Genomic DNA, 27,535 nt, shown 5'->3' on the forward strand with positions numbered 1-27,535 from the left:
AGAGAGAGAGAGAGAGAGAGAGAGAGAGAGAGAGAGAGAGAGAGAGAGAGAGAGAGAGAGAGAGAGAGAGAGAGAGAGAGAGAGAGAGAGAGAGAGAGAGAGAGAGAGAGAGAGAGAGAGAGAGAGAGAGGATGTAGAAAGGAGAAAGGGATGGGACTGAAATGATGGCAGAGAAAAAGAGAAGGACACAAGAAAAAAAGAGAGAAGGATCGGGATCGAAAACAACCAAAAGATAACAATAAGCAGAAACAAAGGGAGAGAGAGAGCAAGATGGATGGATGGTTGGCAGTGAAGTGAATCATTTGGCGTTGACATAGTACTTGGTATTTAGATCACTGACCCAATTTCTCCTTCTCTCTCTCTCTCTTACGTGCTCATTCTGTCTTGCTCCCAGCATTCAAATCTGACACACACACACACACACACACACACACACACACACACACACACACACACACACACACACACACACACACACACACACACACACACACACACACACACACACACACACACACACACACACACACACACACACACACACACACACACACACACACACACACACACACACACACACACACACACTTGTCAGAGCGCAGATGCACACAGGAGACATGAATACACATGGTTCCATGAGCAAATATCTTGTTCCCTTCTGTCTCTATCCTCTCCTCCCTCTCTCCCTTCTGTCTATCTCTATCCTCTCCTCCCTCTCTCCCTTCTGTCTATCTCTATCCTCTCCTCCCTCTCTCCCTTCTGTCTATCTCTATCCTCTCCTCCCTCTCTCCCTTCTGTCTTTCTATCCTCTCCTCCCTCTCTCCCTTCTGTCTTTCTATCCTCTCCTCCCTCTCTCCCTTCTGTCTCTCTCTATCCTCTCCTCCCTCTCTCCCATCTGTCTCTCTCTATCCTCTCCTCCCTCTCTCCCTTCTGTCTATCTCTATCCTCTCCTCCCTCTCTCCCTTCTGTCTATCTCTATCCTCTCCTCCCTCTCTCCCTTCTGTCTATCTCTATCCTCTCCTCCCTCTCTCCCTTCTGTCTTTCTATCCTCTCCTCCCTCTCTCCCTTCTGTCTTTCTATCCTCTCCTCCCTCTCTCCCTTCTGTCTCTCTCTATCCTCTCCTCCCTCTCTCCCATCTGTCTCTCTCTATCCTCTCCTCCCTCTCTCCCTTCTGTCTATCTCTATCCTCTCCTCCCTCTCTCCCTTCTGTCTATCTCTATCCTCTCCTCCCTCTCTCCCTTCTGTCTCTCTCTATCCTCTCCTCCCTCTCTCCCTTCTGTCTATCTCTATCCTCTCCTCCCTCTCTCCCGTCTTTCTCTCTCTCCATCCTCTGCTCCCTCTCTCCCTTCTGTCTCTCTCTATCCTCTCCTCCCATCTGTCTCTCTCTATCCTCTCCTCCCTCTCTTCCTTCTGTCTTTCTATCCTCTCCTCCTGCTCTCCCTTCTGTTTCTATCCTCTCCTCCCTCTCTCCCTTCTGTCTATCTCTATCCTCTCCTCCCTCTCTGTCTTCTATCTCTCTCTATCCTCTCCTCCCTCTCTCCCGTCTATCTCTCTCTATCCTCTCCTCCCTCTCTCCCTTCTGTCTCTCTCTATCCTCTCCATCCCTCTCTCCCGTCTGTCTCTCTCTATCCTCTCCTCCCTCTCTCCCATCTGTCTCTCTCTACCCTCTCCTCCCTCTCTCCTGTCTGTCTTTCTCTATCCTCTCCTCCCTCTCTCCCGTCTATCTCTCTCTATCCTCTCCTCACTCTCTCCCTTCTGTCTCTCTCTATCCTCTCCTCCCTCTCTCCCGTCTGTCTCTCTCTATCCTCTCCTCCCTCTCTCCCGTCTGTCTCTCTCTATCCTCTCCTCCCTCTCTCCCTTCTGTCTCTCTCTATCCTCTCATCCCTCTCTCCCGTCTGTCTCTCTCCATCCTCTCCTCTCTCTCTCCCTTCTGTCTCTCTCTATCCTCTCCATCCCTCTCTCCCGTCTGTCTCTCTCTATCCTCTCCTCCCTCTCTCCCTTCTGTCTCTCTCTATCCTCACCATCCCTCTCTCCCGTCTGTCTCTCTCTATCCTCTCCTCCCTCTCTCCCGTCTGTCTCTCTCTATCCTCTCCTCACTCTCTACCTTCTGTCTCTCTCTATCCTCTCCTCCCTCTCTCCCGTCTGTCTCTCTCCATCCTCTCCTCCCTCTCTCCCGTCTGTCTCTCTCCATCCTCTCCTCTCTCTCTCCCTTCTCTCTCTCTCTATCCTCTCCTCCCTCTCTCCCATCTGTCTCTCTCTATCCTCTCCTCCCTCTCTCCCGTCTGTCTCTCTCTATCCTCTCCTCCCTCTCTCCCGTCTGTCTCTCTCTATCCTCTCCTCCCTCTCTCCCTTCTGTCTCTCTCTATCCTCTCATCCCTCTCTCCCGTCTGTCTCTCTCCATCCTCTCCTCTCTCTCTCCCTTCTGTCTCTCTCTATCCTCTCCATCCCTCTCTCCCGTCTGTCTCTATCCTCTCCTCCCTCTCTCCCTTCTCTCTCTCTCTATCCTCTCCTCCCTCTCTCCCATCTGTCTCTCTCTATCCTCTCCTCCCTCTCTCCCTTCTGTCTCTCTCTATCCTCACCATCCCTCTCTCCCGTCTGTCTCTCTCTATCCTCTCCTCCCTCTCTCCCGTCTGTCTCTCTCTATCCTCTCCTCACTCTCTACCTTCTGTCTCTCTCTATCCTCTCCTCCCTCTCTCCCGTCTGTCTCTCTCTATCCTCTCCTCCCTCTCTCCCTTCTGTCTCTCTCTATCCTCTCATCCCTCTCTCCCGTCTGTCTCTCTCCATCCTCTCCTCTCTCTCTCCCGTCTGTCTCTCTCTATCCTCTCCATCCCTCTCTCCCGTCTGTCTCTATCCTCTCCTCCCTCTCTCCCTTCTCTCTCTCTCTATCCTCTCCTCCCTCTGTCCCATCTGTCTCTCTCTATCCTCCCCTCCCTCTCTCCCGTCTGTCTCTCTCTCTCCTCTCCTCCCTCTCTCCCTTCTGTCTATCTCTATCCTCTCCTCCCTCTCTCCCTTCTGTCTATCTCTATCCTCTCCTCCCTCTCTCCCTTCTGTCTATCTCTATCCTCTCCTCCCTCTCTCCCGTCTGTCTCTCTCCATCCTCTCCTCCCTCTCTCCCGTCTGTCTCTCTCCATCCTCTCCTCTCTCTCTCCCTTCTCTCTCTCTCTATCCTCTCCTCCCTCTCTCCCATCTGTCTCTCTCTATCCTCTCCTCCCTCTCTCCCTTCTGTCTCTCTCTATCCTCACCATCCCTCTCTCCCGTCTGTCTCTCTCTATCCTCTCCTCCCTCTCTCCCGTCTGTCTCTCTCTATCCTCTCCTCACTCTCTACCTTCTGTCTCTCTCTATCCTCTCCTCCCTCTCTCCCGTCTGTCTCTCTCTATCCTCTCCTCCCTCTCTCCCTTCTGTCTCTCTCTATCCTCTCATCCCTCTCTCCCGTCTGTCTCTCTCCATCCTCTCCTCTCTCTCTCCCTTCTGTCTCTCTCTATCCTCTCCATCCCTCTCTCCCGTCTGTCTCTATCCTCTCCTCCCTCTCTCCCTTCTCTCTCTCTCTATCCTCTCCTCCCTCTCTCCCATCTGTCTCTCTCTATCCTCTCCTCCCTCTCTCCCGTCTGTCTCTCTCTCTCCTCTCCTCCCTCTCTCCCTTCTGTCTATCTCTATCCTCTCCTCCCTCTCTCCCTTCTGTCTATCTCTATCCTCTCCTCCCTCTCTCCCTTCTGTCTATCTCTATCCTCTCCTCCCTCTCTCCCGTCTGTCTCTCTCCATCCTCTCCTCCCTCTCTCCCGTCTGTCTCTCTCCATCCTCTCCTCTCTCTCTCCCTTCTGTCTCTCTCTATCCTCTCCATCCCTCTCTCCCGTCTGTCTCTCTCTATCCTCTCCTCCCTCTCTCCCGTCTGTCTCTCTCTATCCTCTCCTCCCTCTCTCCCTTCTGTCTCTCTCTATCCTCTCCTCCCTCTCTCCCTTCTGTCTATCTCTATCCTCTCCTCCCTCTCTCCCTTCTGTCTCTCTCTATCCTCTCCATCCCTCTCTCCCTTCTGTCTCTCTCTATCCTCTCCATCCCTCTCTCCATTCTGTCTCTCTCTATCCTCTCCATCCCTCTCTCCCTTCTGTCTCTCTCTATCCTGTCCTCCCTCTCTCCCGTCTGTCTCTCTCTATCCTCTCTCCCGTCTCTCTCCATTTCTCCACTGTCTGTGACATTCTGTAGTTAGCAACGTTTGTCCAGGAAATGCATATTGAATGGTAATACAATGTTCAAATCTGCTCCATGTCCCTTTCAGCCCTGCCCTGGTATCACTCAGTCTCATATAAAAACACCTCATGCCTTATCCAGCTCATATCAGCTCCAGTACTTACTGTCATGATATCAACATGAGGTTACATGACCTGGAGAAAGATATTTCCTAGACATATTGGCCTCCCGAGTGGTGCAGCGGTCTAATGTACTGTATCTCAGTGTTAGAGTCATCACTACAGACCAGACCCTGGTTCGATTCAAGGCTGATTGGGTGGCGCACAATTGGTCCAGTGTCGTCCGGGTTTGACCGGGGTAGTAATATTTTAATATAATATTTTTTCTTAACTGACTTGATTTGTTAAATAAAGAATACATTTAAAAAGGAAAAAATAGATATAACATAACGCCAAACAGATAAGGTACACTCTTAGAAGAAAGGGTTCCAAAAGGGTTCTTCGGCTGTACCCATAGGATAAGCCTTTTTGGTTCCAGGTAGAACCCTATTGGGTTCCATATAGAACCCTCCGTGGAAAAGGTGTTACATGGAACCACAATTCCAGTGGGTCAGAAGTTTACATACATTAGGTTGACTGTGCCTTTAAACAGGTTGGAAAATTCCAGAAAATTATGTAATGGCTTTAGAAGTTTAATTGACATAATTTGAGTCAATTGGAGGTGTACCTGTGGATGTATTTCAAGGCCTACCTTCAAACTCAGTGCCTCTTTGCCTGACATCATGGGGAAAATCAAAAGTAATCAGCCAAGACCACAGATAAAAAATTGTAGACCTCCACAAGTCTGGTTCATCCTTGAGAGCAATTTCCAAACGCCTGAAGGTACCACGTTCCTCTGTACAAACAATAGTATGCAAGTATAAACACCATGGGACCACGCAGCCGTTATACCGCTCAGGAAGGAGACACGTTCTGTCTCCTAGAGATTAATGTATTTTGGTGCGAAAAGTGCAAATCAATCCCAGAGCAACAGCAAAGGACCCTGTGAAGATGCTGGAGGAAACAGGTATAAAAGTATCTATATCCACTGTAAAACCAGTCCTATATCTCCGCTCAGCAAGGAAGAAGCCACTGCTCACAAACCGCCACTAAAAATCCAGACTATGGTTTGCAACTGCACATGGGGACAAAGATTGTACTTTTTGGAGAAATGTCCTCTGGTCTGATGAAACAAAAATAGAACTGTTTGGTCATAATGACCATCGTTATGCTTGGAGGAAAAAGGGGGATGCTTGCAAGCTGAACAACACCATCCCAACCGTGAAGCACGGGGGAGGCAGCATCATGTTGTTGGGGTGCTTTGCTGCATGAGGGACTGGTGCACTTCACAAAATAGATGGCATCATGAGATGGGGAAATTATGTGGATATATTGAAGCAAGACATCAGTTAAAGCTTGGTCACAAATAGGTCTTCCAAATGGACTATGACCCCAAGCATACATCCAAAGTTGTGTCAAAATGGCCTACGGACAACAAGTCAAGGTATTGGAGTGGCCATCACAAAGCCCTGACCTCAATCCTAGAGAAAATTTGTTGACAGAACTGAAAAAGCGTGTGCGGGCAAGCAAGCCTACAACCTGACTCAGTTACACCAGCTCTGTCAGGAGGAATGGGACAAAATTCACCCAACTTATTGTGGGAAGCTTGTGGAAGGCTACCCGAAACATTTGACCCAAGTTAAACAATTTAAAGGCAATGCTACCAAATACTAACTGAGTGTATGTAAACTTCTGACCCACTGGGATGTGATGAAAGAAATATATCATCATTGTTAAGGGAACTGTGTTGAGGAATATATATAATCATTGTTAAGGGAACTGTGTTGAGGAATACAGTGGGTCAAAAAAGTATTTAGTCAGCCACCAATTGTGCAAGTTCTCCCACTTAAAAAGATGAGAGAGGCCTGTAATTTTCATCACAGGTACATTTCAACTATGACAGACAAAATGAGAGAAAAAAATCCAGAAAATCACATTGTAGGATTTTTAATGAATTTATTTGCAAATTATGGTGGAAAATAAGTATTTGGTCAATAACAAAAGTTTATCTCAATACTTTGTTATATACCCTCTGTTGGCAATGACAGAGGTCAAACGTTTTCTGTAAGTCTTCACAAGGTTTTCACACACTGTTACTGGTATTTTGGCCCATTCCTCCATGCAGATCTCCTCTAGAGCAGTGATGTTTTGGGCTGTTGCTGGGCAACACGGACTTTCAACTCCCTCCAAAGATTTTCTATGGGGTTGAGATCTGGAGACTGGCTAGACAACTCCAGGACCTTGAAATGTTTTTTACGAAGCCACTCCTTTGTTGCCCGGGCAGTGTGTTTGGGATCATTGTCATGCTGAAAGACCCAGCCACGTTTCATCTTCAATGCCCTTGCTGATGGAAGAAGGTTTTCACTCAAAATCTCACGATACATGGCCCCATTCAAATCTTCCCTTTACACGGATCAGTCGTCCTGGTCCCTTTGCAGAAAAACAGCCCCAAAGCATGATGTTTCCACCCCCATGCTTCACAGTAGGTATGGTGTTCTTTGGATGCAACTCAGCATTCTTTGTCCTCCAAACACGACGAGTTGAGTTTTTGCCAAAAAGTTATATTTTGGTTTCATCTGACCATATGACATTCTCCCAATCTTCTTCTGGATCATCCAAATGCTCTCTAGCAAACTTCAGATGGGCCTGGACATGTACTGGCTTAAGTAGTGGGACACGTCTGGCACTGCAGGATTTGAGTCCCTGGCGGGGTAGTGTGTTACTGATGGTAGGCTTTGTTACTTTGGTCCCAGCTCTCTGCAGGTCATTCAATAGGTCTCCCCGTGTGGTTCTGGGATTTTTGCTCACCGTTCTTGTGATCATTTGTACCCCACGGGGTGAGATCTTGCGTGGAGCCCCAGATCGAGGGAGATTATCAGTGGTCTTGTATGTCTTCCATTTCCTAATAATTGCTCCCACAGTTGATTTCTTCAAACCAAGCTGCTTACCTATTGCAGATTCAGTCTTCCCAGTCTGGTGCAGGTCTACAATTTTGTTTCTGGTGTCCTTTGACAGCTCGTTGGTCTTGGCCATAGTGGAGTTTGGAGTGTGACTGTTTGAGGTTGTGGACAGGTGTCTTTTATACTGATAACAAGTTCAAACAGGTGCCAATGATACAGGTAACGAGTGGAGGACAGAGGAGCCTCTTAAAGAAGACGTTACAGGTCTGTGAGAGCCAGAAATCTTGCTTGTTTGTAGGTGACCAAATACTTATTTTCCACCATAATTTGCAAATAAATAAATTAAAAATCCTACAATGTGATTTTTTTGATTTTTTTCTTCTCATTTTGTCGGTCATAGTTGAAGTGTACCTATGATGAAAATTACAGGCCTCTCTCATCTTTTTAAGTGGGAGAACATGCACAATTGGTGGCTGACTAAATAATTTTTTTGCCCCACTCTATATATCATCATTTTTATGGGAACTGTCTTAAGGAATATATATATATCATCATTGTTAAGGGAACTGTCTTAAGGGATATATATATATATATATATATATATATATATATATATATATATATATATATATATATATATATTATCAGTGTTAAGGGAACTGTCTTAAGGAATATATATCATCATTGTTAAGGGAACTGTGTTAAGGAATATATATATATATCATCATTGTTAAGGGAACTCTTCTGCTTAGGAGAGCACAGAGCGCTGCTTGTCTCCTGCTCTGTTCCCTGTCATCACTAGAGGATCTGAGAGGAGTTAGTGGTTCTGGTGGCTGAACTGGTTAGCGTGTGGATGGTGCTTGTAACACCAAGCAGTTGTGGGTTTAATTCTAGCACAGGTCACTACTAATGAATAGCTGAACTGCAAGTCCATTTGGATTACAGCGTTTGCTGAACGAATATATCATTCATCAGTTCCGATCTTGAATGTGCCTGGAACCCCCTTAAGCGCTGTACAACTGAGTTCTTGGTGTCTACACAGATATTTATACCGGAGCCTCAGAGTCAATGTAGAATAAAAACCCTCATCGACCACAGCAACATGGCTCAGCAACCATCTCAGCTATCAGTTTTTTCATCCAAACGACCAAACAGGGACAACAATGCCATGATGTCACATCCACATCATTAGTCAATGACCTGATCAACTAAACATAATCACAGAATAATTAGAACACAAAAATCCCTGTGTGGGTGGGGCTCCCACTCCTTATGATCTGTTTATCCCCATCTGGAAGGCCAAACCACTGAGCCACAGAGTGGCGTTGGAGTGGTTATTTCTCAGTATCAAAGTGGGACCAACTGTGTGAGTGGTGGGGAGAGCCCAGGTGTAAACCATTAGAGCATGAAGACATTTTGCACTTGACTTGGTTGTGAGCACCAGTCTTAATGAATCTGTTAGCTAGCTTGGGACTGGGAGGCCCCTGACCAGCCCTGGTCTGGCCTGTGGAGGAGAAGTGTAGCAGATAGCCCCACAGAGAACTACTGGACCTTAACCGTCAACTGTCAACAGTCCAGACACACACACACACACACACACACACACACACTTAGATAAACGGGTTCCAAAATGGTTCTTTGGCTGTCCCCATAGGAGAACCCTTTGACTAACCCTGTTTGGTTGCCAGTAGAGCCCTTTGGTTCCAGGTAGACCCCTTTAAGTGTTTCATGTAGGACCCTTTCCACAGAGGGTTCTACTTGGAACCAAAAAGGGTTCTCCCTGGAAACAAAAAGGGTTCTCCTATGGGGACAGCCGAAGAACCCTTTTGGAACCTGTTTAGCTAAGAGTGTAGGAACAAACAAACATACAAGGACACACATACAGCACCACACAGGCTCTCAACATCTCAGTCAATACCCCTTCCCCCTCCCTCTGTGTCCTTACTTTTCTCATACTTTCTGCTTGCTCAATTCCTTGAGTCATTAACTTGTGTTCACTTATCCCCTCTCTCCCTCCCCCTCTCTATCATCTCCCCTCTCCCTCCCCCTCTCTCTCCATCTCCCCTCTCTCTCTCCATCTCCCCTCTCTCCCTCCCCCTCTCTCTCCATCTCCCCTCTCTCTTTCCCTCTCTCTCTCCCGCTGTGGTTTCTGTCACTTGTTCACAGACGAGTGGCCATCACATCACTATGACCTAAATGTGTCATATCCCTCCCTCCCTCCCCTCTCTCTCTCTTTCCCTCTTCCCTCTCTCGATTTTCCATGGTGTCTTTCTTGAGATTTCTCCAAAACATATCTTCCTCTTTGACCCCCACCTCGTGAAGATTGAACACTTTACTTCTTCAGGGGGCACACTGACCCAGACTGTGGTGTAGTGTCCATGTTCCTGTAGTATTGTGTGTGTGTGTGTGTGTGTTTCTTTCCTCCTCTGTGCTAACATTCTGGGTCAAGTGGGGCTTGTTGAAGCAGTAGTTGAGCTCTTGGTCTGACAAGCTGTCTCTTATTCCCCTGAGTTCTGCTCCCTTCCTGCTTCTTCAGTTAAAACACCACCAACACAGAGACCACAACGCAAAGCCCTCATCTCCTACTTATGCTCCCAGACATAAACACCTTTTCATTTATGAAGGATGTTGTCAACACAGTCTCATAAAACATTTGCCCATACACCCCCACCCCTCCCCCCCAACAAACACACACACACACACAGCACAGGGCCATTGTCCGTCCCTGCCCTCCTCCCCCTGTCCTCTCAGTCAAGCTGGGCCAGTGATCAGAGTGACGGCAGCAGTTCCATCCCATATTGATCCAGACAGTGACAGGAGGGGGACAGGAGAACGGACAGGACAGGAGACAGGAGAACTGACAGGAGGGGGAACAGGAGAACTGACAGGACAGGAGACAGGAGAACTGACAGGAGGGGGACAGGAGAACTGACAGGAGGGGGACAGGAGAACTGACAGGAGGGGGACAGGAGAACTGTCAGGAGGGGGACAGGAGAACTGGCAGGAGGGGGACAGGAGAACTGACAGGAGGGGGACAGGAGAACAGACAGGAGGGGGACAGGAGAACTGACAGGAGGGGGACAGGAGAACTGACAGGACAGGAGACAGGAGAACTGACAGGACAGGGTACAGGAGAACTGACAGGAGGGGGAACAGGAGAACTGACAGGGGGGACAGCGATAACTGACAGGGGGAGACAGGAGAACTGAAAGGAAGGGGGAACAGGAGAACTGACAGGGGGGAGACAGGAGAACTGACAGGAGGGGGAACAGGAGAACTGACAGGACAGGAGACAGGAGAACTGACAGGAGGGGGACAGGAGAACTGACAGGAGGGGGAACAGGAGAACTGACAGGAGGGGGTACAGGAGAACTGACAGGAGGGGGAACAGGAGAACTGACAGGGGAGGACAGAGATAACTGACAGGGGGAGACAGGAGAACTGAAAGGAGGGGGGACAGGAGAACTGACAGGAGGTGGGACAGGAGAACTGACAGGAGGGGGACAGGAGAACTGACAGGACAGGAGACAGGAGAACTGACAGGAGAACTGACAGGAGGGGGAACAGGAGAACTGACAGGAGGGGGACAGGAGAACTGAAAGGAGGGGGAACAGGAGAACTGACAGTGGGGGAGACAGGAGAACTGACAGCAGGGGGAACAGGAGAACTGACAGGACAGGAGACAGGAAAACTGACAGGAGGTGGGACAGGAGAACTGACAGGAGGGGGACAGGAGAACTGACAGGAGGGGGTACAGGAGAACTGACAGGAGGGGGTACAGAAGAACTGACAGGACAGGAGACAGGAGAACTGACAGGAGGGGGACAGGAGAACTGACAGGAGGGGGACAGGAGAACTGACAGGAGGGGGTACAGGAGAACTGACAGGAGGGGGTACAGGAGAACTGACAGGACAGGAGACAGGAGAACTGACAGGAGGGGGACAGGAGAACTGACAGGAGGGGGAACAGGAGAACTGACAGGACATGAGACAGGAGAACTGACAGGAGGGGGTACAGGAGAACTGACAGGAGGGGGAACAGGAGAACTGACAGGGGGAACAGGAGAACTGATAGGACAGGAGACAGGAGAACTGACAGGAGGGGGACAGGAGACCTGACAGGAGGGGAAACAGGAGACCTGACAGGAGGGGGACAGGAGAACTGACAGGAGGGGAGACAGGAGAACTGACAGGAGGGGAGACAGGAGAACTGACAGGAGGGGAGACAGGAGAACTGACAGGAGGGGGACAGGAGAACTTACAGGAGGGGGACAGGAGAACTGACAGGACAGGAGACAGGAGAACTGACAGGAGGGGGACATGAGAACTGACAGGAGGGGGACAGGAGAACTTACAGGACAGGAGACAGGAGAACTGACAGGACAGGGTACAGGAGAACTGACAGGAGGGGGAACAGGAGAACTGACGGGGGGGGGGGACAGCGGTAACTGACAGGACAGGGGGGAGACAGGAGAACTGAAAGGAGGGGGACAGGAGAACTGACAGGGGGGAGACAGGAGAACTGACAGGAGGGGGAACAGGAGAACTGACAGGACAGGAGACAGGAGAACTGACAGGAGGGGGACAGGAGAACTGACAGGAGGGGGAACAGGAGAACTGACAGGAGGGGGACAGGAGAACTGAAAGGAGGAAGAACAGGAGAACTGACAGTGGGGGAGACAGGCGAACTGACAGCAGGGGGAACAGGAGAACTGACAGGACAGGAGACAGGAAAACTGACAAGAGGTGGGACAGGAGAACTGACAGGAGGGGGGACAGGAGAACTGACAGGAGGGGGTACAGGAGAACTGACAGGACAGGAGACAGGAGAACTGACAGGAGGGGAGACAGGAAAACTGACAGGAGGGGAGACAGGAAAACTGACAGGAGGGGGGACAGGAGAACTGACAGGGTGGGAGACAGGAGAACTGACAGGAGGGGGAACAGGAGAACTGACAGGAAGGGAGACAGAACTGACAGGAAAACTGAAAGGAGGGGTACAGGAGAACTGACAGGAGGGGGACAGGAGAACTGACAGGAGGAGGGACAAGAGAACTGACAGGACAGGGGCAGGAGAACTGACAGGAGGGGGGACAGAAGAACTGACAGGAGGAGGGACAGGAGAACTGACAGGACAGGGGGAGGAGAACTGACAGGACAGGAGAACTGACAGGAGGAGGGACAGGTGAATTGACAGGACAGGGTACAGGAGAACTGACAGGACAGGAGAACTGACAGGAGGAGGGACAGGTGAACTGACAGGACAGGGGACAGGAGAACTGACAGTGGGGGAGACAGGAGAACTGACAGGAGGGGGAACAGGAGAACTGACAGGACAGGAGACAGGAAAACTGACAGGAGGTGGGACAGGAGAACTGACAGGAGGGGGGACAGGAGAACTGACAGGACAGGAGAACTGACAGGACAGGAGACAGGAGAACTGACAGGAGGGGAGACAGGAAAACTGACAGGAGGGGAGACAGGAAAACTGACAGGAGGGGGGACAGGAGAACTGACAGGGTGGGAGACAGGAGAAATGACAGGAGGGGGAACAGGAGAACTGACAGGAAGGGAGACAGAACTGACAGGAAAACTGAAAGGAGGGGTACAGGAGAACTGACAGGAGGGGGACAGGAGAACTGACAGGAGGAGGGACAAGAGAACTGACAGGACAGGGGCAGGAGAACTGACAGGAGGGGGGACAGAAGAACTGACAGGAGGAGGGACAGGAGAACTGACAGGACAGGGGGAGGAGAACTGACAGGACAGGAGAACTGACAGGAGGAGGGACAGGTGAATTGACAGGACAGGGTACAGGAGAACTGACAGGACAGGAGAACTGACAGGAGGAGGGACAGGTGAACTGACAGGACAGGGGACAGGAGAACTGACAGTGGGGGAGACAGGAGAACTGACAGGAGGGGGAACAGGAGAACTGACAGGACAGGAGACAGGAAAACTGACAGGAGGTGGGACAGGAGAACTGACAGGAGGGGGGACAGGAGAACTGACAGGACAGGAGAACTGACAGGAAAACTGACAGGAGGGGGGACAGGAGAACTGACAGGGGGGGAGACAGGAGAACTGACAGGAGGGGGAACAGGAGAACTGACAGGAGGAGGGACAAGAGAACTGACAGGACAGGGGACAGGAGAACTGACAGGAGGGGGGACAGGAGAACTGACAGGAGGAGGGACAGATGAATTGACAGGACAGGGGACAGGAGAACTGACAGTAGGAGGGACAGGAAAACTGACAGGACAGGGGGAGGAGAACTGACAGGACAGGAGAACTGACAGGAGGAGGGACAGGTGAACTGACAGGACAGGGGACAGGATAACTGACAGGACAGGGTACAGGAGAACTGACAGTACAGGGTACAGGAGAACTGACAGTAGGAGGGACAGGAAAACTGACAGGACAGGGGGAGGAGAACTGACAGGACAGGAGAACTGACAGGAGGAGGGACAGGAGAACTGACAGGACAGGGGGACAGCAGGCAAAAACCTTAGATATTGTTAAATATTGTTGGTCATTTGACATTTTAGTGTGTGTGTTTTAACTTTTAAAAAGTATACCAGACTTGTTGAACTAACCTAAGCAGGCAGATCCGTTTTGATTGGGCTCATATCCCTCTTCACAGATGCACCCACCCACCGGCACCATCCAGTCACCTTCTGCATTGCAGTGCATGCGGGGGGCGGAGCCTCCCTGTGCTTGGCTGTGGGGAACACAAGTCCCAGTCACAGGGACCAGGGCGGTAGGCTCCGCCCCTGAGGGTGTGGCCAGATAGGAAGCAAGATAGCGGTTGGTTGCTGGGCAGCGGCGGTAGAAGATGGACACACCCATCAGAGAGACGCATGCGCCGCTGTCGACGATGGCCAGGACGAATCTGAAACCGGGGTCAAGGGTCATAACATGTTAACTTATTATCAGACTTGAAGGACCACTAGATAGGTGACAGCGTGGGCTTAGGTGAGTTAGTTACCATACACTATTGCCTATAAGGTGGCAAAGGACTTTTTGTCACAAGTGATGAGCATGGTTTGTATATGGGAATTTTCATGAATTTGTTTCAAATTTTCTCGTACAGTACCCATTGCGTGTGAGCGGAGCGAAGCTGCGGGTCTTGATGTTGACCCGACGGTAGCGGTCTGGTTGGTACTGGTGAGGCAGGCTGGGCTCCACCTTGGTGAAACTCTTATCTGCTGCTATGGTGTCAACCTTCACCCAGCCCTCCCTCGTGTCCTTCTCTCCACTGGACGGCTGGACAGGGATGGGAAAGGGGGATGGGGAGGAAGAGAGGGGGGAGAGGGGGATGAGAGAGAGGGATCATGTAATACATTTCATTGTGGAAATTAAAATGTGAGGGATTAGGGAGAAGGAGAAGATAAAAGAGTATGTAACAGTTGATTAAAGTATTTAAGAGTATGCAACAGTTATCTCTGAGGGTACACATTTAGTCAAAAACAGTCGTGAACCAGTGACAGTCTGTGTTTTAGTCTAATCTAATTCTCCCCAGTTTCAAGATAACCATGCTAACTTCCCCCAGAGACTCAGACTCCTGGCCTTCCTGCTGCTCCTCACTCTGCATTCCTCTACACTTCACTCATCAGCCTCTTATTTCAATTTTTAAACAGTATCTAACTTTCCCCAAGGAGAAATGTATTCATCCACAAATACAGCATCCTTCCCTCTGTGAGAGCACGACACGCTGACGCAACAAGAGCTCAGCAAACAGCTCTGTAACTGCTCTCCACTGGAAACCACAAGCCCTGAGGGTAGGAACTACAAAGTACTGATGTGTGATGGGAAATGTAGATTATTTTCTGATATTGAGGGGGATGAGAATGAGAGGAATGTTAAGGCAAACCAAAGCAACATTATTTCCTTGTTTTTGGAGCCCGTTTTGTGGAGTATGCGGAACTACATATTACCAAAATGGGATATTGGGATGTATGTATGCTCAACGTCTTAACAGATGCTCTTAGAAACTATAAATACCACAGGAAGTAAATGGCTTAAATGATTCATGATTAGTATAAATCGAAAAATGAATCAGTTTCACTTAAAGTTAAAAGGTTTGACAGCAATATCATATAAAATTCAAGTCCGTTTTTCATGTCCCAATACATTGGGTCTATGAACTGACATATAAAACAGTAATCGACACATACATTTGTTCATTTTCATGTAAACTATTATAAAATACTTGCTACAAAAATAATGTTCAATATATGGGGCATTGAACAGTCAGACTTGTGTTGACATGAGGAAACACAATCTATAGAACCTATTTTCTGGTACCATCCAGCGGTGACTCGCTTTCTGTGCCAGGTCCAGGAATGGTTCTTATGTCATAACTACAACCTTATCAATATGGATAATGTAGCTTGTTTGACCATAGTGTCAATGTTAAGCCAGCTAGCTAACTTTACTTGAGCAACGTCAGCTTATCAAGCTAACTAAAATCTTATCTGGTTGAATCATTGTTTCCGACCAAAAAACACATGAATGAAACAAAGTGGTGTTTCTGACATCACAACTAGGGAAAAGGATGATCAGACGAGCACGTGAATGTGGCATTACACCTACAATAAGAAGGTGGGGTATTACTGGCATGACGGGAGGTGTAATCTTTCTGCCCTACCTCTGCAGCCCATGTCCTCTCCAGCTCTCTCTGTGAGTCGGCCTGTTTGTAGTAGAGGGTGAGTGTCTCGCGGCAGGAGGGCGAGGGCGAGCGCAGGCTGGCACAGTCCCGCATGGAGAAACGCAGCGTCACAAAGGCCCGTGGTGCCGAGAAGCGGAAGAGGAAGGGCGTGGCCAGCCAGTTGTCCTGGAGACGGGGGTTCTGATTGACGTTGCAGACCTCAAAGGTCCGGATGAGTCTCCCCCGGTCATCTAGGACACTGACCTCATCCCACTGAGAGAGCGAGAGAGAGGAGGGTGAGAGAGGGGGAAGAGGAGAAGACACAGCGAGTTATTACATTATGGATCACTGTATGGGACTTTCTAGGTTATCCTAGAGGTTGGATAGGTTAAGTCCAAGAAGCATTGTACTTTTAGCTTGGTGATGAGTCATTATCAGTATCGCTGCACCATCTGAAACTCCCTCTTCATCTGTGTATGCTGTGTGTGATTGAAATGTGATCTCACTTAAAGTGAGAGAAGGAATAAGTAGGAGTAGTTATTAAAAAACAACAGTACAAAGACTCACAGGAAATACTTTTTTAATGTACATTGTAATATAGTAGTAGGACATAAGAGATCCATTCTTCATTATACAATCTGATCAACTGATAGAGAATTTTAGTGTTAGTACTATCGCAATAATAAATATCAACACATTAAATGAGGCATATTGCAGGGAATCCCTATGACTGAGTTCCATCTTCACTAAACTCAGTCAGACTTCATTGTCAAGATGATAAGTGGAGCTGAGTTATCACCAGAGGTATTTGGACCTGTAGAGAAGAATGGATAGAGTATTCATATTCGACATAGTGGGATATGTCACGTTTGACATTGGTGATTATTTCACAGTTATGCCACATTTATGAACCCTTTATAAAGCATGACATACAGTTATAGATGATTTGTAACACATGTATTTAGCTCTTATGAAGGCATTTTGAAGGCTTTATGACACCTTTATAAGCTGAACGTGATTTAAAGCGGGACCAATTTGGTCAACATCATAGAATATTAACATTGTAACGTTTGATCAATGACAGTATGCCAGCTTATTCTCTATTAAAGTTAAACATATCAACAATTTCAAATGTACAGTTTTTTTGGGCTTCCTTGTGACTGAATTCCCTGTTCACTAAACTCTGTCAGACTTGATGGGAGAAATGACAAGTGGAGCTGAGTTATCACCAGAATAATTATTTCCTGTAGAGAAGAATGGGTAGAGTCTCTCAGTGAAGGTGCAGCCAGTGAAAGAGTAGATATGAGACCTGGCCTCCACGTTGTAAAAGGAGACCTCACCCTCCTCATAATCCACAAGCACCCCCACCAGCATTAGGAAAAAAGTTCCCATTTATCAGCTCCAGTATCCATTTTTAGGGAACAGTGTCTTAGTAGAGTTTCTGTTGATGGACTCTCGAGCCACTCCTAAAACCCAAACTCCCTGAGGAGAACCCCTGCATTCCTTAAACACAGGTTGCATCTCCAAACCACTCTGGGTTGTCATGGAGATTCTGCTTTTTGTCCCCATGTCTGACTTGTTTCCTGTCCGCAGCCAAGCTGAAGAATGGATGTGCTTTATCAGGGTCCAGAGTCACATCCACTGCAAACTGCTGCATCCTCTTCTGCTCAGCATCACACAAACTCTCCATCTCTTTATTCAGTGTCTCCTCCAGCTGAGACACAGTACTCATCACAGTCCCCACACACAGACCACTGTGGACACTTACTGTATCTCAGACCAGTTGTTGGTAGGTGGAAGGGTGGCGCAGATGGATGGGGAGCTGTGAAGGAGGAGGAGGTGATCTTGAATATCTGAGAGATGCTCCAGCCCCGTGCTTCCTCTCTGTAACTCAGTGATTTCCTGCTCCAGCCCCGTGCTTCCTCTCTGTAACTCAGTGATTTCCTGCTCCAGCCCCGTGCTTCCTCTCTGTAACTCAGTGATTTCCTGCTCCAGCTCTTCAACGAGCCTTTCAGCCCGCTCCTCTGCTGCTTTCTGTCTCTTCTCAATCTCCATAATGACCTCAGCCTGGCTTCTCTCAATGGAGCGCCCAAGAGCAGGGAAGACCTCCATGCTGTCTGCTATCTGTTTTTCTGCATTACTCTTGCTGAGCTCTACTGCCTTTTCAATCTCCTTAACCTTCAGCAGTCTCTCCTGGGTCATCTTATGTTCGTTCATAATAACTGGGGTTTATGGCACCTTGAGTGGAATGTCATCGAATAGTATTGTTCTCTGTTAACTGGGTGAAAAGTCCATATCAGCATGTTTGACATCTGATATCCTATTCAGACAGTGAGAGGAGGAATAAGGGGCACGTATGCATAGGCCTTAAATCCTACAGGAGGGGAAAATGGCACACGGACTCAAAGACACACCCTTTACATTTTCATTGTGATATACAGTGTTATGATGTCAGAGAACCCATGGTCATAATACCATGTAATACATTCCTAACATATGCAAACTCATTCTCTAATTCATGTACAAATATAAACACAGTCAAATCAAATCCAAGTGTATTTGTCACGTGCGCCGAAGACAACAGGTGGTAGGTAGACCTTACAGTGGAATGCTTACTTACAGGCTCTAACCAATAGTGCAAAAAGGTGTTTGGCTGAATAATAGGTAAGTAAAGAAATAAAACAACAGTAAAAAGACAGGCTATATACAGTAGTGAGGCTATTAAAGTGGCGAGGCTACATACAGACACCGGTTAGTCAGGCTAATTGAGGTAGTATGTACATGTAGATATGGTTTTAGTGACTATGCATATATGATGAACAGAGAGTAGCAGTAGCGTAAAAGATGAGTTGGCAGGTGGTGGGTGGTGGGACACAATGCAGATAGCCCGGTTAGCCAATGTGCGGGAGCACTGGTTAGTCGGGCTAATTGAGGTAGTATGTACATATGTACATGAATGTATAGTTAAAGTGACTATGTACTGAATATATGATAAACAGAGTAGCAGCAACGTAAAAAGAGGGGTTGGGGGGGGGGACACAGAATGCAAATAGTCCGGGTAGCCATTTGATTACCTGTTCAGGAGTCTTATGGCTTTGGGGTAAAAACTGTTGAGAAGCCTTTTTGTCCTAGACTTGGCACTCCAGTACCGCTTGCCATGCGGTAGTAGAGAGAACAGTCTATGACTGGGGTGGCTGGAGTCTTTGACAATTTTCAGGTCCTTCCTCTGACACGGTCTGGTGTAGAGGTCCTGGATGGCAGGCCGCTTAGCCCCAGTGATGTACTGGGCCGTACTCATTACCCTCTGTAGAGCCTTGCCGTCAGAGGCCGAGCAATGTCCGTACCAGGCAGTGATGCAACCAGTCAGGATGCTCTCGATGGTGCAGCTGTAGAACCTTTTGAGGATCTCAGGACTCATGCCAAATCTTTTCAGTCTCCTGAGGGGGAAAGGGTTTTGTCGTGCCCTCTTCATGACTGTCTTGGTGTGTTTGGACCATTCTAGTTTGTTGTTCATGTGGACACCAAGGAACTTGAAGCTCTCAACCTGCTCCACTACAGCCCCGTCGATGAGAATGGGGGCGTGGTCGGTCCTCCTTTTCCTGTCGTCCACAATCATCTCCTTAGTACTGGTTACGTTGAGGGAGAAGTTGTTAATATGGCACCACCCGGCCAGAATAACATATTGTGCGTATATGCTTTGTGTCTGTGTGACGGAATTCCCTGTTCACTAAACTCAGTCAGAGTTGATGAGAGAGATGATAAGTGGAGCTGAGTTATCACCTGAAGGATTTTGTGTAAGGAGATATTTGATAAGACAGCTCTTTGTCAATACTTTCCTTTCTGAAATAGCTGCTCAGCTCAAGACGTTGGCTCCAGTTGAGGTCGCATTTTGTTCTGCAACTAAAACGAGAGTTTCTATTGGACAAATGCAGGTAGTTCTCTCCCTATTTCATTATGTTTGCTTATGTTTAAGAAAAGATTTTTAACCTAATCGGTGGAATGAACACAGTTGAAGTCGGAAGTTTACATACACCTTACCCAAATACATTTAAACTCAGTTTTTCACAATTGCTGACATTTAATCCTAGTAAAAAATGTCCTGTCTTAGGTGAGTTAGGATCACCTCTTTATTTTAAGAATGTGAAATGTCAGAATAATATTAGAGAGAATTATTTATTTAATCTTTTATTTCTTTCATCACATTCCCAGTGGGTCAGAAGTTTACATACACTCAATTAGTATTTGGTAGCATTTCCTTTAAATGGTTTAACTTGGGTCAAACGTTTTGGGTAGCCTTCTACAAGCTTCCCACAATAAGTTGGGTGAACTTTGGCCCATTCCTCCTGATAGAGCTGGTGGAACTGAGTCAGGTTTGTAGGCCTCCTTAATCGCACGTTTTTTTTCAGTTCTGACATCTTTCTACAGGATTAAGGTCAGGGCTTTGTGATGGCCACTCCAATACTGTGACTTTGTTAACCTTAAGCTATTTTGACACAACTTTGGAAGTATGTGTAGGGTCATTGTTGATTTGGAAGACCCATTTGTGACCAAGCTTTAACTTCCTGACTGATGTCTTGAGATGTTGCTTCAATATATCCTCAATTCTCCTACCTCATGATGCCATCTATTTTGTGAAGTGCACGTCCCTCCTGCAGCAAAGCACCCCCACAACATGATGCTGCCACCCCTGTGCTTCACGGTTGGGATGGTGTTCTTCAGTTTGCAAGCATCCCCCTTTTCCTCCAAACATAACGATGGTCATTATGGCCAAACAGTTCTATTTTTGTTTCATCAGACCAGAGGACATTTCTCCAAAAAGTACGATCTTTGTCCCCTTGTGCAGTTGCAAACCGTAATCTGTCTTTTTTATGGCTTGTTTTGGAGCAGTGGCTTCTTCCTTGCTCAGCAGCCTTTCAGGTTATGTCGATATAGGATTTGGATATAGATACTTTTGTACCTGTTTCCTCCAGCATCTTCACCAGGTCCTTTGCTGTTGCTCTGGTTTTCACTTTTTGCACCACAGTACTTTCATCTCTAGGAGACAGAATGCGTCTCCTTCCTGAGCAGTATGACGGCTGCATGGTCCCATGGTGTTTATACTTGCATACTATTGTTTGTACAGAGGAACGGGGTACCTTCAGGCGTTTGGAAATTACTCCCAAGGATGAATCAGACTTGTGGAGGTCTACAATTGTTTTTCTGAGGTGTTGACTGATTTCTTTTGATTTTCCTTTGATGTCAAGCAAAGAGGCACTGAGTTTGAAGGTAGGCCTTGAAATACATCCACAGGTACACCTCCAATTGACTCAAATTATGTCAATTAGCCTATCCGAAGCTTCTAAAGCCATGACATCCTTTTCTGGAATTTTCCAAGCTGTTTAAAAGGCACAGTCAATTTAGTAAACTTCTGAATAACTGGAATTGTGATACAGTGAATTTATAAGTGAAATAATCTGTCTGTAAACAATTGTTGGAAAAGTTACTTGTGTCATGCACAAAGTAGATGTCCTAACCGACTTAATAATAATAATAATAAGAACTTGTCGACGGGACAACAGTAACAACAATAACCAAGGGTCTAAATAACCATAGATTGAACAATAACAATAAGCATACAGTAGAGGACATGTTGATTGGTCTGTCAGACACGGTCCCTCATCTTATGGCAGGAAGCAATGTAGTGCGCTGCCAACCCACAGCTCTCTGCGTCCTCCCCCAACAGGACGGGTATCTTCCTCTCATCAGAGAGGTCTTTGAAACCTTGAATAAGGGTTTCAAATTTGGGGAAATGACACTTTATTTTTTATTTTTTACATTTTGTCAGGAAATGCAGCTGTTGTGCAGTGGTTGCTCTCTCTGTCTCTCTGTCTCAATTAAATTAAATTTAACAATGTACATATTGCCAAAGCTTACGATGGATATTTACAATATAATAATGAAAATTATAAGAATCAAAATTGTCAACAGGAAGACAGTAATAACAATAACCAAGGGTCAAAATAACAATAAGCACACCAGACAGACAGACAGACAGACAGACAGACAGACAGACAGACAGACAGACAGACAGACAGACAGACAGACAGACAGACAGACAGACAGACAGACAGACAGACAGACAGACAGACAGACAGACAGACAGACAGACAGACAGACAGACAGACAGACAGACAGACAGACAGACAGACAGACAGACTCAACACAGATGAAAGCGTTAAAGAAAAGTATTTTCTATGTTATTTTTGGTTATGGAGGGTAAGAACACAAGTTTATGGTGTGGAGCGTAAGATGTAAAATGCAGGACAGCGTTGCTGCTCAAAACAGTCGCTCAGGATGAGAAGGTCTGCTGAATGAGTCAAATGTAAATGTGATGCAGGGCTTAGTTTCAGCCATTATACACTAGGACGCTCCTCTGTATGAAAAGGCTTTGCTTAAGGCCATTGTGGCCCTGAGTGACAAGCATAGCATTATCTGTTGTAGTACAGTAGCTACTCTACTGCTGTTTACTAGTCCTCATCATCATTCCAATCTGCCAGGGTCCTGATCTGTACACCCTAGCAGAGTATACTTTATCTCTCGTGTGTGTGTGTGTGTGTGTGTGTGTGTGTGTGTGTGTGTGTGTGTGTGTGTGTGTGTGTGTGTGTGTGTGTGTGTGTGTGTGTGTGTGTGTGTGTGTGTGTGTGTGTGTGTGTGTGTGTGTGTGTGTGTGTGTGTGTGTGTGTGTGTGTGTGTGTGTGTGTCACCTTGTTCACAGAAAAAGAGCAGAGAACCAAAGCCCTCCACCATCACACTGACAGACAGAGTGCATTCCCATTTGGTGCAATTGGAGTAATGAGAACATCAGTGAAAACGTGAAAAGAGGCTGAGAGGCTGGCAGACTAATGGAGAGAGGAGAGGGACAGTCCCTCCCAGGCACTGATACAGGTTATGTTAGGAGAGAGAGACGGAAACAGAGAAGGAGAGATACATGGAAAGAGAGGAAAAATAGGATGGTGTGTGTGTGTGTGTGTGAGAGAGAGAGAGAGTGACAGAATGTGTATGTGACACAGATTGTGTTTGTGTGTGAGAGAGAGAGGGGGGGGCTGTCCCCTCCAGGCAGTGATCCGGGTTATGTTCGGAGAGAGGGGGGGTGACAGAGAAGGAGAGAGAAATGAAGGGGGAGAGCGAGGGAGGGAGAATGATGGAGCGACACTATGTGTGTGCATGCGTGAGACAGATTGTGTTTGTGTGAGAGAGAGCAGGAGAGAGAGGTACTGTAGGTAAAAGTCATGGTAGGGGATAGAGTTGAGACTCTCAGCCAGTCATACAGGATGAGTGTGAGTGAGTGAGCACAGGTCTAAATGTGTGACATCGCGTGTGTGCTGTGCCACCGTACATCCATGAATAAATACTGAAACCCGCCTGCTTGCATTTGTTTTCTGTGTTTTTCCCCTTCCTTTTATCCCCTCCCCCTCTTTCTCTCTCCCTCTCATGAGCGGAAAAAAAGTAGACAGATTGGAGAGGGAGGGGGGGGGGGTGGAGGAGAGAGACGAGTCATTTGTGATTTAATCTGAACCGAACTCCCAGAAAAACACCAAATCTTCAGTGACAGAGGACAGGGAGGGGCAAGGCCTCTGACACAGTGAAGGGCACAAAGAGAGAGAGAGAGAGGAAGGAGGGAGGGAGGGAGGCAAGAGGGAGAAGAGAGAGGGAGAAGAGAGGGAGAAGGGATGGGAGATGATGAAAATGAAAAGAGGAACAGAAAGCAGAGGAAGAGAGGAGGGATGGAAGAAGGGAGGAAGAGAACAGTAGAAATTACATGGGGGTCTCAATGCCACCAACACCCTGCAGGGCAGAGAGGAGAGCGAGGAGTGGAGGAGGGATGGAGGGATGGAGAGGAGGAGAGAGGAGTGGAGGAGGGATGGAGAGATGGAGAGGAAGGGAGGAGGGATGGAGAGGAGAGAGAGGAGTGGAGGAGGGATGGAGAGGAGAGAGAGGAGTGGAGGAGGGATAGAGAGGAGAGAGAGGAGTGGAGGAGGGATGGAGAGGAGAGAGAGCAGTGGAGGAGGGATAGAGGGATGGAGAAGAGGAGTGGAGGAAGGATGGAGAGATGGAGAGGAAGGGAGGAGGGATGGAGAGGAGAGAAAGGAGTGGAGGGATGGAGAGGAGAGATAGGAGTGGAGGGATGGACAGGAGAGATAGGAGTGGAGGAGGGAAGGACGGATGGAGAGGAGAGAGAGGAGTGGAAGAGGGATGGAGAGGAGAGAGAGGAGTGTGGGAGGGATGGAGAGGAGAGAGAGGAGTGGAGGAGGGATGGAGCGGAGAGAGAGGAGTGTGGGAGGGATGGAGAGATGGAGAGGAGAGAGGAGTGGAGGAGGGATGGAGGGATGGAGAGGAGAGAGAGGGGTGGAGGAGGGATGGAGAGGAGAGAGAGGGGTGGAAGAGGGATGGAGGGATGGAGAGGAGTGGAGGAGGGATGGAGAGGGGAGAGAGGAGTGTGGGAGGGATGGAGAGATGGAGAGGAGAGAGGAGTAGAGGAGGGATGGAGGGATGGAGAGGAGAGAGAGGAGTGTGGGAGGGATGGAGAGGAGAGAGAGGAGTGGAGGAGGGATGGAGAGGAGAGAGAGGTTGGAAGAGGGATGGGGATGGAGAGGAGCGAGAGGAGTGGAGGAAGGATGGAGGGATGGAGAGGAGAGAGAGGGGTGGAAGAGGGATAGAGAGGAGAGAGAGGAGTGGAGGAGGGATGGAGGGATGGAGAAGAGAAAGGGGTGGAAGAGGGATGGCGGGATGGAGAAGAGAGAGAGAGGAGTGGAGGAGGGATGGAGGGATGGAGAGGAGAGAGAGGAGTGGAGGAGGGATGGAGGGATGAAGAGGAGAGAGAGGAGTGGAGGAGGGATGGAGGGATGGAGAGGAGAGAGAGGAGTGGAGGAGGGATGGAGAGGAGAGAGAGGAGTAGAGGAGGGATGGAGAGGAGAGAGAGGAGTGGAGGAGGGATGGAGGGATGAAGAGGAGAGAGAGGAGTGGAGGAGGGATGGAGGGATGGAGAGGAGAGAGAGGAGTGGAGGAGGGATGGAGAGGAGAGAGAGGAGTAGAGGAGGGATGGAGAGGAGAGAGAGGAGTGGAGGAGGGATGGAGGGATGGAGAAGAGAGAGGGGTGGAAGAGGGATGGAGGGATGGAGAGGAGAGAGGAGTGTAGGAGGGATAGAGAGATGGAGAGGAGAGAGAGGAGTGTGGGAGGGATAGAGAGGAGAGAGAGGCGTGTGGGAGGGATGGAGAGGAGAGAGAGGAGTAGCCTGGTTCCTCTCTAGGTTTCTTCCTAGGTTTTGGCCTTTCTAGGGAGTTTTTCCTAGCCACCGTGCTTCTACACCTGCATTGCTTGCTGTTTGGGGTTTTAGGCTGGGTTTCTGTACAGCACTTTGAGATATCAGCTGATGTACGAAGGGCTATATAAATACATTTGATTTGATTTGATTTTTGATTTGAGTGTGGGAGGGATGGAGAGGAGAGAGAGGAGTGTGGGAGGGATGGAGAGGAGAGAGAGGAGTGTGGGAGGGATGGAGAGGAGAGAGAGGAGTGGAGGAGGGATGGGGAGAGGCAGAGGAGAGAGAGGACAGGGAGGAGCAAGGACACTGGAGGGCAGAGGAAGACAGAGAGGGAGAGAGGCAGTGAAGGGAAGAGAAAGAGGGAGAGAGAGAAAGAGGGGAGGAGGAGGAACAAGACGAAGGGAGGAAAATATATATAAAGAGTATCCACAGGCCCTCAAGACAAAGAGGAGGAATTCTGAAAAGGGGGAGGAAATGGTTAACGGAAAACTCTCTCCCTCTCTCTCCTCTCTTGCTCTCTCCCTCTTTGTCTGCTTCTCTTAGCTTAGTGCCCCAGGTCCAATCACCATATCTCCATCTCAGAACCACTTCTCATCTCTGTGGCTCTATAAAAAACACACCCATGCAAATGCAAAGCTTCCTCACAGCAATCAGCGTGATCATACTCAGCTGGCTCTAATATACACCAGGCCTGTACGGTATTCATACAAGCTCTGTATTTCATAACACCAGAAAGACTGATGGATACAAGAGTACATGATGCAGCTGTATACAGTAGATTGAAATGTAAGTCAGTCATATAATAGGACATTTACAGTCACCCCATTACCATAATCATTTGTTTTTGATACTGCTTCAGTGAGTATGGTAATGATGAAGATGATGCACACACACACAGGCTTTGATTTGCTCTGATGGGACCCCAAACCCATCTTATGAACTGGAGCCTCATCATGCAATCTATTACCAATGTCAACGTTGATGATGTCATATCGATCAGTAGCTATGTTTCAAATGACACCCTATATACCCAATGAAGTCCACCTACTTTTGACCAGAGCCCTGTGTGTGTGTGTGTGTGTGTGTGTGTGTGTGTGTGTGTGTGTGTGTGTGTGTGTGTGTGTGTGTGTGTGTGTGTGTGTGTGTGTGTGTGTGTGTGTGTGTGTGTGTGTGTGTGTGTGTGCGTTTTGAGATTTGCTCAGTGATTTGTCCTCTGCTTACCCCCGTGTCAGGATAGGTGGTCCAGCCAAGCTCCGAGGTAGACTCTGTTGTGTCCAGCAGCATCACTGAGAGAGGGAGAGAGAGAGAGAGAGAGAGAGAGAGAGGGAGAGGGGGGGCGAGAGAGAAAGAGGAGGGGCGAGAGAGAGGGGTGAGAGAGAGAGAGAGAGAGCGAGAGAGAGAGAGAGAGCGAGAGAGGGGCGAGAGAGAGTGAGAGAGGGGCGAGAGAGAGCGAGAGAGGGGGCGAGAGAGGGGGAGGAGAGAGAGGGAGAGAGAAAAGAGAAGAGGGGCGAAAGAGGGGGAGAGAGAGAGAGGCGAAAGAGGGGGGGCGAGAGAGGGGGAGAGAGAGAGGGGAGAGAGAGAGAGAGAGGGGCGAGAGAGGGGGAGAAAGAGAGGGGGAGAGGAGGGGCGAGAGAGGGAGAGAGAGATAGAGAGGGGAGAGGAGGGGCGAAAGAGGGGAGAGAGAGATAGAGGGGAGAGGAGGGGCGAAAGAGGGGGAGAGAGAGAGGGAGAGGGAGAGAGGAGAGAGAGAGAGAGAGAGAGAGAGAGAGAGAGAGAGAGAGAGAGAGAGAGAGAGAGAGAGAGAGAGAGAGAAGAGAAGAGAAGAGGGATGAGAGAGGGGGGAGAGAGAGAGGGAGTGAGAGAGAGAGAGGGCGAGAGGGAGAGAGGGGGAGAGAGAGAGAAGAGAGAGAGGGAGAAGAGAAGAGAAGAGGGATGAGAGAGGGTGAGAGAGAGGGAGTGAGAGAGAGAGAGAGGGCGAGAGGGAGAGAGGGGGAGAGAGAGAGAGAGAGAGAGAGGGAGAGGAGGGGCGAAAGAGAGATAGAGAGAGGGAGAGGAGGGGCGAAAGAGGGGGAGAGGAAGAGAGAGAGAGAGAGAGAGAGAGAGAGAGAGAGAGAGAGAGAGAGAGAGAGAGAGAGAGAGAGAGAGGAGGGGCGAGAGAGGGGAGAGAGAGAGAGAACGGGAGAGGGGAGAGAGAGAGAGAGAGAGCGGGAGAGGAGGTGCGAGAGAGGGAGAGAGAGAGAGAGAGCGAGAGAGAGAAAGGGAGATAGAGAGAGAGGGGGGTAGAAGGGGGGCAAATTATATTGCTACAAAAGTGACAACCACAGCATTTATTTATCAAGTGAGGAAATGGTTGGTGAACCACTCCACTAGTACAGATCACCAACAGCATCTGGAGAAGAAGCC

At 48.5% G+C, this 27,535-nt stretch overlaps 1 protein-coding gene across 3 annotated transcripts in view; it reads right to left on the minus strand.

Moving 5' to 3' along the window:
- The window catches only part of LOC123996569 (ephrin type-B receptor 5-like), a 74,028-nt gene that overhangs the window by 21,355 nt on the left and 25,138 nt on the right, over window positions 1–27,535 (minus strand). For all 3 annotated transcript variants that reach the window (XM_046300015.1, XM_046300013.1, XM_046300012.1), the window contains exons 2-5: window positions 26,354–26,418; window positions 15,831–16,103; window positions 14,277–14,446; window positions 13,777–14,072 (exon numbers count right to left, since the gene is read on the minus strand). In XM_046300015.1, coding sequence (XP_046155971.1) covers window positions 13,777–14,072; window positions 14,277–14,446; window positions 15,831–16,103; window positions 26,354–26,418 — 804 coding nt within the window. The remainder of the gene's footprint in view (window positions 1–13,776; window positions 14,073–14,276; window positions 14,447–15,830; window positions 16,104–26,353; window positions 26,419–27,535) is intronic.

The sequence above is a fragment of the Oncorhynchus gorbuscha genome, linkage group LG15 (assembly GCF_021184085.1).
Source record: "Oncorhynchus gorbuscha isolate QuinsamMale2020 ecotype Even-year linkage group LG15, OgorEven_v1.0, whole genome shotgun sequence".
Taxonomy (NCBI): Eukaryota; Metazoa; Chordata; class Actinopteri; order Salmoniformes; family Salmonidae; genus Oncorhynchus; species Oncorhynchus gorbuscha.